This window comes from Myxine glutinosa, chromosome 12 (genome assembly GCF_964187855.1).
Source record: "Myxine glutinosa chromosome 12, kmMyxGlut1.1, whole genome shotgun sequence".
NCBI lineage: Eukaryota > Metazoa > Chordata > Myxini > Myxiniformes > Myxinidae > Myxine > Myxine glutinosa.
Window position 1 is genome coordinate 57,125,084 of NC_136272.1, and position 13,471 is coordinate 57,138,554.

Sequence of the window (13,471 nt, forward strand, 5' to 3'; positions counted from 1 at the left end):
TTGGAAGTAGGAGCGATTGGGATTGGGATGGGGATAGGGTTAATCAGGGTAGAAAATATCATTGTTTTGGATCAAGGATGATCTCAGATGGTGTTGAGCAGCTGTCTTGAAGACCTGGCGGGAAGAATGAGATTGAAGAGGATGTGGAAGTTGGTTCCACAGGTGGGGAAAAAATTGGAACAAATGAGCAGAGGTGAGCAATGATGCTGGATTTTGGTAGTTTCAGAAGAGGATTGATGTTGGACCGTGTGTGCCCTGAATAAACCTGGAGGGGAGGGGGTGGGGGGAGCACGTAAAGAACAGAGGGTGCAATACCAGAAACGACGTGGTATAAGTCAAAGAGACCACCGACCTGTCTGCGATGGCGAAGTGATCGACCTATAAACTCAGCTTCATTGCGGGAGATTCCATTAATGTTAATTACTATAATACTTATTGGCTAACCCCCGCTCTTGCAGGGAAAATGGCCTTAAAATGCATGTTGTTGTTTGTTGTACTATAATACTTATTGTAATATTTAATATAACATATGTAGCAAAACCTGATAAGTGCACTGTGATACTTATTTGCACCATACTAGTGTATGCACAATGCTTGTAATGAAGAATAAAGGTTAAGACCCGTTGCAGTTCCATCTCTGTCGGTGAGATAAGCAATGTGTTATAAGAGGATTGGCCTGAGCACGAGGGAGCTATCTGTCTTTCGTGACGAATCCGAGCTCGTAGGTTTAAAATGACGCATCTTTATATGGCTTGCTTTTTATAGGGTTTTATATGATTGCCTGCTAATATGTGATTATGTTTTGTAGATGATGTGGAAGATCGATTTCAATAAAACTCATTATCTTGAAGGAGTTTTGTAATTGAAATCATTACATTTTTATTGAAATCGATTCCTTCGCTCGGATGCCATGAACAAGTTACTGAGACTCGAGAAGTTATGTAGGGACCCTCAGGCGACGGATGCTGCGAGCCAATGGGAACACTGGCTTCGTGTTTTGACTAATTATATTGCCATGGTTCCGGAGATTACAGGGGTGCAAAAACTTTGTGTGCTCACCTGTCACGTTTCCAACACCGTTTTCGATTACATTTCACATTATGAGACTTATGAGACCGCCGTAGAAGCTTTGAGGGAAATCTATGTAAAACCTCATAGTGCTTTGTACGTGAGACACATGCTCGCTACTTGGTCTCACGTAGTAGCCTTCGGAGCCTCTCGATCCTTCGGATCCTTCGGAGCCTCTCGAACGTTATCTTCAGGAATTGAGAAGACTCAGAAAAGACTGCATGACTGAGGCTCGAACGGCCACTGAGATAACTGATGATCTGATGCGAGACGCCTTAGTGACTGGCCTCTCGTTTACCTGCGATACGGCTAAGATTACTTGAGAAAACAGCTATGACGCTCCAAGATGCATACAACGATCAAGATCGAGCCCTGCAGCTCGCTCAGACTTGCTCAGAGGCATAGGGTCGCCCTTACATAACAGCTGGAGCAAACGCTGAGGCTTACATGGAGATGCCTCCTAATGCCGAATGACCCCTTCCTTCTAGAGCCACCACCGCTCCGCCGACACCCGAAGAGGAAGGCCTGAGTACGACGGCTGCTGTCTCCCCTGTCGAGAACGCAAAGTGTTACTTCTGCGGAAATCGTCAGCACGCACGGGCTCTTCGTCCCGCCAAGGAAGCACTGTGTCATACTTGCGGGAAAAAAGGGCACTTTGCAAAGGTTTGTCGCTCGATGAAGATGCGGCGTACTACCCTCACGGGAACTAACACTTCGCAGTCTGCCCGCTCCACAGACCTGGGCCTGTCTCGTAGCCTCTCCAGCATGGTGCTTCCGGTGCTCATTGAGGGGAAAGTGGCCGATGCCCTGATAGACACGGGCAGCAGCGCGAGCTATGTCTGTCAAGCGCTGGTTCGGCGCCATGGATGGACGGTCGGCCCAGCTACGCGTCGAATCTACATGGCACCTGCAGGCTTGTGGATTCGCACTAAGGGAATGTGCATTGTTAACTTGGAGGTTAATGACGTTGTGTTTCCCGATGTAAAACTCATGATAATGCCGAATGTATGTGCTGATGTGTTGTTGGGACATGATTTTTTGCATAGAAATGGGCGGTTGGAAATGCGATTCGGAGTCGGGGAGAATACTCTTTCTGTTTGCGGTCTGGCCGAGATGGCTATCGAGCCACCTGCTCTATTTCCGGGCTTAACTGCCGACTGTAAGCCACAGACCATAAAGTCTAGACGGTACAATTGCATGTGCAGTTTCTTAGAAGAAAGCAAATACATATTTTGGGGGCATCCCCCCAGTACACCCCTCACGGCCCAATTTTTTTTTAATGCCGTGAACAAACTTTGGTACAAGACGGGTGATTAAGGTTGCGGTAAAGTTTCATAGAAATTGTGGGTGTAGTTTCAGAGAAGAAAGCAAATATCTATTTTTGGGGGTCAAACCTGGACTCACTTTGACCCCCCAGACTTTGATTTTCTTAGTGCCGTGAACAAACTTCGGTACATCACAGGTGATGAAGGTTGTGGTCAGGTTTCATCGAAATAGTGTGTGTAGTTTCAGAGTAAAAAGCAAATTCTTATTTTGGGGGGTCAAACCTGGACTCACTTTGACCCCCCAGACACCCTCAGACTTCGATTTTCTTAGTGCCGTGAACAAACTTCGGTACATCACAGGTGATGAAGGTTGTGGTCAAGTTTCATCAAAATAGTGTGTGTAGTTTCAGAGTAAAAAGCAAATTCTTATTTTGGGGGGTCAAACCTGGATCCACTTTGACCCCTGGAAGACCCCTTAGACACCGATTTCTTTATTGCCATGGACAAACTTTAGTCACAGCACAACAAGTATCATTTCTGCCAAGTTTGGTCACAATCCCATCAGCGGTTTTGGAGAAGTTTCAAATGTTTACGGACGGATCGACGGACGGAGTGACGACGCGCCATCGCATAAGCTCCCCTGAACTTTGTTCCAGATGAGCTAAAATTGGGTTGGGGGGAATTTAACCATTCTACCCACACCTTTTTTCTGGTACATAGATGATAGAACCGATAAATTACCAACCAAAATAGTGGAGAAAATCACAGCCTTGGTATTTAAATGGAAACATAACTAATTAATGTGGTAAATATCAAAATGGTCTTACCAAAGAGATAACCAAGCCAAGTGTAAATAAAGCATGCGGACTGACGAGTTTAAAAAGATTTAATGGATGTCAAGAAATGAATAGAAAAATAATTTACTCATGATAATGAGTACTCATGATAATGATAAATGACTCATGATAATGAGGACTCATGATAAAGACAATCTCAAAATGATATGTGGGTCTGGAGGCGCTCAGACCAGAACGTCGAAGGGGGTTTATCATTTCATCTCTACTCAACAATGATATTTACATCAATAACCAAGTTCTAACATATTGTTTGTCAATATTCTTGATGGCGATGAGTATCACAAGAAAATTAAGCTATTCCCTAACATAGAACATAAACATAATTCATTGGCTCTCTTTGTGTTTAATGTAAAGATACCAGTATGATACACAATAATGAGGTTAGAGGATGGTGTGTCTCACGCACACATAAGTAGTAATTAGAATGTTAGTTGTGAGATAAAAGCTCGGCAGGGAGCGACCGTGAGTGAGTGATGAGCATCAGCGAGTGTCTGTTCAGTGGTTGGCTCACAACCAACATTCTATTACGACAAGTATCATCTCACACCATTGCGGCTTAGAGTGTGGAAATTACTTTCTCCACACCCCAACCTCGAACTTCCCCCACCCTAACTCTAACTTTCCCCCTCCCTACCACCTCCCTCCAAACCGAGCGAATTTGTTACAGCTTGGTCGCAGTTATCAGCTGTGGTTTCTTGCAGCATTGTATCAAAGTGGAGCCAGTACCCGGTCATCACTGCAGGCAGTTATAAATTGGCAGTTCTCGTTATTATTGTTATTATTATGTTTGCATTATTATATAGTATGTATAGGCATCATAATTAGTTTGATATTAACCAGGTGAGGGACTTACTATAGTAATTACCTGGCTTGTGGAAGACCGTAGCTGGTTCCAACACCAACACGAGGTAGACTGTAGACAACCTTCTTCACTGTTGCATGTTCAGGGAAGTTGAACATCACAGATGCTGTTGATAAAGGTTAAGAAAGCAGGACAAACTTAGTAACAACATAATACAATGAATGCACTGGGCTTTCATAAATGCAACATAACCCCAAACATCATTATTTCATGTAATATGTACAATGTACATGTACGAGCATTTGGGAAAACCTTCAGAGTTCAGTAACTTAGATGGAAAGACCACAACACAGATAATTTTGGTGGACTATGAGACATGACAACTCTCGATATTTATTTTGTATGAACAAAGGCAAGCCAAAACCATGTCAGATTGTCAAGCTATGTTCATTACCTTAACTCCCTGTGAGAAGACCTCACACTGACAGAGAATGGGCTATTATATGGGTTTTTATAACTCATATGGTTGCCAATGCTGTCTTGCTTTGAATTTCAAGTAAACTCAAAAGTTCCATGTGGAAAATAAATCACATAAATTTTGACTAAAGAAAAATATAAAATCTAGGCCTTCATGAAATATCAGAGCAGAGCTTTCCAGATATGAGGAATTTCAACATTTATGTATTTAACATCTCATTTATTAATAGCCAGACCGAGTCATTTTTTTCAGCATCACCTTCATCAGAAATATCTTCAACTAGCAAGGTACCCGTGCATGGGTGGGATTCCACATGTGGTAAATGGGGAAACTGTGAATGCTGAACCCATGAATGAGTTTACATACGGAGAGAAAGCAGCTTCGTACAGGTGGAAACACAAAATCAGAATTGCATTGAGAAATTTATGAAACCTTCCAACCACCTTCAGACACCCACTGGGACACCAAAAGGTTCCACAGAAAGTTTGGCAGGGCTAGCCCCAAAACTGAGGGAGTAGTTCAGGGACAGACAAACAGACAGTCCTCGTTTATTATATAGATTGCGAATCTTTGATACATGTATTATCTATACACAATTGTCAGCCAATGTACAATTGGCACAATTTTTGGCAATACAGCTCAAAATCATGATATGAACATCTGTGCAGACAGTAAACAACTAACTGGCTCTTCTTACGAAACAAGCATGAACATTTGCTTTGAGCAAAATGGAGGACAGTGTCTGCGGTTGGTGGACCGGTCATTCATTTGAGGCCAATTTCTCAATTTGTGACTTACCATCAATAATCGTGTGGGATATTGGGGATTCATTTGAGAGTCCAGAGCACTTATAGCAACTGCTGCCTGGTCGCCCACTTGCTTGCAGTGCAGCACAATAATGTTCTTAGAAGGTGGAAATCTCAGCCACTCAGATAACTTTGTGAGGTAGAACACTGTGTCCGGCAACAACATTCACCTCAGATGCTTTGTGTTCATAGTACTTGCAAAATAATTTATCAGAGTATGAAATAACGTTTCAACAAATTCAAATACAAAGAGCATGGGAAACAATGAGCTGAACCAGATGTCTAAATGTAGAAGGTTGAGAAACAGGAGCCTGGATGAGTGCCCCGCCATCAATATATAATAATCAATGCTGCATCAGAAGAAACCTCACTGACAAGACAGCTGTCATTGTATTTTTCTTGGATAAACTTCCACAAGGCCAAATAGTCTGCCTTGGCTCTTCCACCATCAGAACTGGGAAGCACAAAGGACAAAGAAAGCGAGAAAAGTCTTGCAAACAGGTTATTTGACATTCTGTATCACAACCTTCCTTGGTCGGCACAGTTTTCTTTAGCAATGGAGAAAAGGTCTTTCGTTTCAGCTGAGGAAGTTTTCCATGGATGTCAGCCGGTTTGTTTTGCATCTGTCATTGCTGTATGAATTCCAGGAATAGCCACAATCTCACCTGTAACACCAACTTTGCGAAGGTCTCGTTTTACATCAGTTGAGACTCATATTACAGAACTTAAACCCGATGTCATGACGGAGCTGAATGTCAAATGGATTTACCATGCTGGTGGTAGCAATGATCTTCCAAACAATAGCTTAGTTGCATGTAACCCTGGATAGATCAAGATCCTTTCATTTACACGTCCTCGGACTTGTACCTGCTGGAATTTTGCATCACACTGTCCTGTTATAGCTGACATTGAAGTTGGGATAGGATCCATCACTGAACTGTTCCTGGATGATTTGTCATTCCTGTAATTCCTCCATTAGTCTTACAATATCTGTATAGTTGGGTAAATGTAGCCAGTTTTAAAAGAAATCAAAATGAACCTACCTCTAGTTTTAGTTTCAGTTCTCTGTAAATGGCCCTTCTGACCTTTCTGGCCAACAGTCGCATATTTCCTATAACTCCTTTGATAGAGAATATAAATGGGAGCAGAACTCTGGTGACACTGTTTGTTGCCTGGATGGGAAACTCAACTTGATTATAGTCGCTTTGCAGCTGGTTCAGCTGGTCTAGATGAGTCACCAGCACCAAACGGTGTGGATATTTCATTCTGTCTATCTCGTTCATTACGGAAGGGATCTAGTCTTTTTCTTGCACTCTCCATTCAGTTTACTCCATATGCAACAAACAACAACAACAGGCATTTTAAGGCCATTTTCCCTGCAAGAGCGGGGGTGAGCCTTGCGGTCCCCATGACAATCTTCTCCATCTTGTCCTATTTTCTGCATCTCTCCTTGTTAACCTCCTTGCCCGCATTTCTTCTTCAACCATATTTAGCCAAGTCTTTCGGTCTTCCCCGTCCTCTACTTCCTTCTACATTCATTTCCATCACTCTTCTCAACCAGTCACTTTCATCCTTCCTCAACACACGACCAAACCATCTCAACCTGTTTCTCTTCACAGCATCAATCACAGGCTCTATTCCCATCATCTTTCGCAATTCATCATTTGTCTTCCTCTCTCTCAACGATACTCTGCACATCCGTCGAACCATTCGCATTTCCACCCTTTCCACCCTTCATTGCTGCTCTACGTTCATTACCCATGTCTTGCTCCCATAAATCATAACACTTCTCACACATGCAGCGTACACCTTTCCCTTCAGCTTCAACAACACTCCCCTCCTCGTCAGCATGCCACTCAATTCCCGAAACTTCGTCCATGCACATCTCACTCGAGCAACCGTTGCCGAGTCTGATCCACCTTCTCCATTCAGCATGTCTCAGAGGTAGCAAAATGTTTTCACACCTTCCAGCTTCACGCAGTCTCCAAGATCCAACTCAACATTTCCTCCATCTGCAGCTCCCTCTGTGCACACCTTACACTTGAATGTAGCAGCCACACTGGTTAATGATCCTCTCAGACCACTCCATGTGCGGGAAGCAAAAAACGGGGATAAGCAATTGGTTCACTTTGTCCGTCTACAAACGTCAGTTTATAATCGAGGAACTAATCTACAATATATATAATGGAGCAGGTGTTTGTATGTATGTACGTCTGCTCTTTTTTTTCCTTCTTTTTTTTTGTATACTGAATCGAGGCTCGTGAAAGAGCTAACACTCTAAGAAAGAGCTAACAGAGCTAACACTCTTCACCCATTGGTTGGAGAGGTGACCTGACTCCACCCACAAATGTAACCTCAAATACTTAACCTAAAGTACCCAGAGGACACCAAATACCCCCAATGACCCTAAATACCCCAAAAGACCCCGAGGACACAGAGGAACCAAAAAAACCCAAAGACTAAAAAGACTGAAAAGACCCCAAAAACCCAATGGACCCCAAATACCCTGAAGACCTAAAAGGCCCCAAAGATTGAAAAGACCCAATGAACCCCAAATACCCCGAAGACCTAAAAGACCCCAAAGACTGAAAATATTCCAAAGATCCTAAACAACCCCGAAGACTCAAAAGACCCCGAAGAACCTTAAAGACAAAGACCCAAGATAACCAAAAGACCTGGTAGACCCAAAAGACCCTTACATACCCTGAAGACCCTTAAAGACCTCAAATACCCAGAGGACCCAAAATATTGAAAAGACCCTGAAGACCCAAAAGACCCCAAATACCCAAAACACGCTAAAGACTCAACGGACCAAAAGACTGAGGATCCAAAAGACCCAAATAACCCCAAAGACCCAAATGACCCAAGAGACCAGCAAGGACTCTGAAGATCGAAAATACCCCGAAGACCCAAAATACCCAAAAGACCGAAACGACCCTGAAGACCGAATGGGTCTTCAACACCCAAAATACCCTGAAGACCCAAAATACCTTGAAGACACAAAAGACTGTTAAAGACCCAAAATACCAAAAATACCCCAAACACCCAAAATACCCCAAAACCCTTAAAGACCCAAAATACCCCAAAGACCCTGCAAGACACTGAAGACCCAAAGATCCTGAAGATCCAAAAATTCCCAAAGACCCTTAAAGACCTCAAATACCCAAAATATCACAAAGACCCTCAAAGACCCAGAAGACCGAAAATATCAAAAAGACCCAAAAGACCCAAAATATCCCAGAAACCCAAAATATCCCAAAGACCATAAAAAACCCGAAGACCAAAAAGATTGAAAAGACCCAGAAGACCCCGAAGACCAAAAATACCCCAAAGATCCTTAAATACCCCCAAAGACCCAGAGGACCAAAAAGACCTGAGGACCCCAAAGATCCAGAGGACCCAAATGACTCAAATGACCCAAGACCTAGAAGACTCAAATGACCCAAAATAACCTGAGGAACCAGAAGACTCAAAAGACACAAAATACCCTGAAGACCCAAAAGATCCCAAGGACGCAAAAGACCCTGAACACCAAAAGACCCAAATGACCCAGAGGACCCAAAAGACCCCGAGGACTCCGAAGACCCAAAAGAAGAGTAAGCATGTCTCTTACATTGGAATTGTAGATGGTGGCTTGCAAACCGAGCCTCAAAGGTGGTGTACAGAAGCGTTTTTTTTTTAAAATCATAATAAATACAAGGCGCAGGGAGGTGAAATTTGCTTTACACGATGTGCAATGTGCACAGAGTAAACCGAGTGTTCATTTACATCTGAAAGATATCTAATAAATAAAGAAGATTTAAGCACACCTGGCACGAGGCCAAGGCTTCAGACTTTGGCATGCACTGTCAAATAAACTGTTCCAACCCGTCATTTTTGACGGGCTTTATACTAGTGTTTTTAATAACTGGCGCACGTGTAATCAATATAACAATAAAATGTGTGTTGTTGACATCGAATCACTACAACCTCAACATACGATCTTCACAATACATATTACTTGATCGTTCCCAGGGGGAAAAAAAACCCAAGGAGTGCATAAGCACAAGACCCGATCGAGGCCTGAAGGCGAATTATCTGGTTTTATCTGGGGTCAATTTTTTTATCCAAACAAAGCAAGCCCTTGACCTTCCTCTGGATGAAAGAGGAGGCCATGCAGAGTTTGGTCGCAGTGGATCCTGCAGGGTCAGCATGCATTAAAAAACAAACAAACAAGCAAACTTTCTTCTTTATATATTAGATTATATTCTTTAAATTCATGGGAAAAACAAATGATTCCCCTGAATGTTGGAATGAAACTGAACGAAAACTAAGTTCACCGTTGGCTTACCAAAGCAATTTCTCAAAACTAAAGCATCCATGATGTACAACAATCAATTTGCCTGACAGATAGGTGCTCAAGGAGAAACTAAATTTAAATTTAAATAATCACAATTACTTGATCTAAATAGGGGGGAGAGGTTATGAATGCCTGATTGGCTGTGAATATATAGGGGGTGATAGAAAGACATTTCACAACTAATCAGAGACCCATAGAGGCAAGACATGGCTGTTTATAAATTAATTGCAGTTCCAGGAAATTTGATATGTTACATTACCGCTACGAGTATAAGGTGCAGCATGTGAAGTGCAAAATGAAGTAATGATTAGAGCTGGTGATTCTCTGTTTTGTTTTGTATACTTAATCGATGCTCGTATAAGAGCTCACACACAGAACATGCAACAAAAGGAGCAGGACACAAGAGGGGCGAGGACAAGGACATCAGGAGATCTGTGGAAAAGAGAGGGCTGGGGTGGGGTACACAGGATAAACAAGCTGAACACTACAGGGACTGTCAGGAAAGAAAACAGGGAATTTGATGGAGCTGGGTTTGGGATGGATTAACAGGGATAAAAAAAGATCATGGTTTTGGATGGGGGAAGATATGAGATGGTGGTGAACAGCTGTTTTAAAGACCGGGAGGGAAGAGTGCGATTGAAGAGTGTGGAGGTTTGTTTAGAGGTGGGGAAAAAGAGGAATAAAAACGGTGCAACACAAGTTATCCATGTTATACAAGTATGAGGATTGTTTCTTGAACATAAGATGGAACTCACTTCTATTGGCCATAAAAATCTCCAGGGCGGTGTTTTGCAGCAAAAATCGCCGAGAGAAGACGGCTCGAATCTCACTGAACATCCATTTTCCATGCAATCCTTCAGTGTACGCCAACACCTGCAAGCAAACAAGTAGACAGTGATTGCCAAGTCTCTGATATGAATGTAAAACCACACATGCCCCTCCATTGAGTTGTGATAACTACCGTCTGTCCTACAAAAATACATTTATAATACAATGATTGTGGAACAAATTCTCTGCCACAATGAAATGCTTTTGTCTAAACATTTGCATTTGGCAAAATTGAAAAAAAATGTTTTCCCTGTCTGAGACAGATGGATGCTAAAAGTGTTGCATACGTCAGCTGTTTTGTTTGTTTGTTTTTGTATACAAGATCGAAGCTCATGTAAGAGCTAATATTAATCACAAAAAAAAAAACCGACACACAAAACATACAATAAGGGAGTGGAAGACAAGATGGGGAGAGAGAGGGAAGCACACAAGCACAACAGCAGAGACAGGGACATTGGAAAGATCTGTGGGAGGGAGAGGGCTTGGGGGGAGGAGGCATGGGAAGGGGAGTGGGGAGGAGGGGTGGGAGAGGTTAAAAAAAACACATGGTCTGTGATTTTGTCCAGGTCTGCAGAGAGTGAGGAGGCTGCAGACTGCCGATCTGAGGGATAAGGTATGGAGCGGCAGAGAGTGGAGTTATCAGCAAAGTGATAGAGAGGACTTTCCAGAGAGTCGGAGAGATCATTGATGAAGACCAGAAAAAAGCACAAGGCCCAGACAACTGCCTTGGGGAACTCCAACCTGAACAGGAAGGGGAGATGAGAGAAATCCATTCAGGGCCACATGTTGAATACGACCAGAGAGGAAGTCCGCAAGCTATGCATGGAGATTTCCATGGATACCATAGGAGATTTGGTGAGCAGAGCAGGGTACCAGACCGTATCAAAGGCACGTGATATGTCAAGGGAGACAGCTCTAATTTCCTGTTTGGCGTTGAGGACCTCCATCCATTGTTGAGACAGCAGAAGCAGCATGTCCAGAGTAGAGTGACCTGGTCTGAAACCAAATTGATGATCAGAGATCAAGCCATTGGAGAAGAGGAAGGATTTGATATCCGAAGCAATGATGGATTCCATGATTTTGCTGATAATTGGGAGAAGGCTGATTGGTCTGTTGTTGCAAGGATCTGTTTTTGCACATTTTTTGTGTAAAGCGGTGATGTTGGCTGATTTCCAAAAAGATAGCAGATGACCTTGAGCAAAAGAGAAGGTGAAGAGAAAAGAGAGAGAGTGTGAAAGAGCGGCAGAGCAGGATTTTATAGCACCCGTGGGCTGATGCCGTCTGGTCCAGTCGCAGAATCAGTGTCGAGGTTTAACAGAAACTTCTCCACCTTGTCAGGAGAGAAGGACACAGAGTCCAGGAGCAGCTGCGTTTGACTGGGTAAGGTGGGTACAGAGAGAGATGGATTTGGGACACAACATTTTGAGGCAAACACAGAGTTGAGGCATTCAGCTTTGTCACGTGCGGTAAATGTGGGATGGTGGCAAAAAATTTTATATATGGTGTGGCAAAAAGATGGGACAGATTTCAGGATGGAATACTTTTATGATAATGGGAGGTAATTGGTACTTTTTTCCTTTTCAAGTTGTATCAGACGAAATGGAGCTAAAAAGTAATTAATCCTCAGGGATGGCAAATTGGACACGTGAGCAACTAGCATTTGTGATTGAGTGGTATTTCGTCCATAGATATTCTCTGATTTCAGCACAAAGACGATTCAGAAGGCATTTCCAAATTTGTGATGCACCATCACGAAGAGTAATAAAAATAAACAGATTTGTGGCAAACTTCCATGAAACAACAAGACAGGGCTACATGCCACACTACAAGGCTATGTACGGAACTGTTGCAAGAGCATTTTCATGGAAAGCTGATCTCCAGATTCAGGAGATGTTAATTGCCTTCCCGGATCTCCTGATCTCATCCCTCCTGAATATTTCCTGTGGGGATTATAAGACAGAGCGTGCAGGACCAAGCCACACATACACTCAATGAACTGAAATAAAACATTACAAGAGGAATTCAGGCCATTCCTACAGTAAAAGTTATGATGGCTATGGGTACTAGTAGAACGGAATGTATTACCTGCCAAGGGGCTATTTAACTGACATCGCTTTCAAAACTCAATGTTTTCTGAAGAAATTGCAATGTATAAATTAAAAATGTTCATACAGTTGAATAAATAACTTGTGTAATTAAAATATATTGTCCTGTCAACAGCAATTAACACCGCCAGATGACGGAAGGCCATAAGTTTTTACTCCGAGGGGATCAAGCCGAAAAGTGGCGGCACTTTTCGGCGCGCGCGGGATGGAACCAAAGTGCTTTCCTGCACGGACGAAAGCCACACGGGTTTATTCTCGGACCCAACACCATGCAAACAAGACCCCACAAATAAAATATATGAATTTATTGAAAATAAATTAAGACGAAATAAAGGTTGGAGTAAAATAGTTGAAATTCCTACTTGTTTCTTATTCTGATATTCTGAAATTTTCTGAAATTCCTACATAATAAATTCCTACTTGAGGGATCCTCCACGCAGTTACAAAAACAGACAAGGAAAAAGATAATGAAAATAAAATGAAGAAGCGCATTTTATTTGGCAGCCCGAAGCCACTCGCTCGGAAAGCGCATAAGATGGCGTGCAGTTCCTCTTCACTGCGCCACTAACGTGAGGCAATTTGTGCGGCTGGTCCTTCTTCGCTCTGCACTCCCTCCAAAAACGTGATGCGGCTCCAGTTCCCCCAAAAACACCACCGTCAAACAGCACCCCTACCTCCAACGTGCAAAGGTTCGCTGAGCTCCGAACAGTTCTCGGCACGAGCGCACACGACACAAGCGGCCGGCTGCCACAAAGCCACCACAAGAGAGAAGATTCTTCGTCCTCCATTCTCGAAGTCTCTCGATGACGTCACCCCGACCAATCATGCACTTCGGGGGCAGGGCCTAACGGCCCTCTTGACCGCCCACCGATTCTCTGCTTCGACTGGGCAGGGCCTTTTTCCTTAGTAGGTTGGTGGGCGGG

General features: G+C 43.1%; 1 protein-coding gene across 1 annotated transcript in view; it reads right to left on the reverse strand.

The window, feature by feature from the left end:
* Nucleotides 1-13,471, reverse strand: part of LOC137437425 (neurobeachin) — a 677,671-nt gene that overhangs the window by 97,868 nt on the left and 566,332 nt on the right. The window contains exons 41-42 of the mRNA XM_078766839.1: nucleotides 10,371-10,488; nucleotides 4,056-4,158 (exon numbers count right to left, since the gene is read on the reverse strand). Of these exons, the coding sequence (XP_078622965.1) occupies nucleotides 4,056-4,158; nucleotides 10,371-10,488 (221 nt within the window). The remainder of the gene's footprint in view (nucleotides 1-4,055; nucleotides 4,159-10,370; nucleotides 10,489-13,471) is intronic.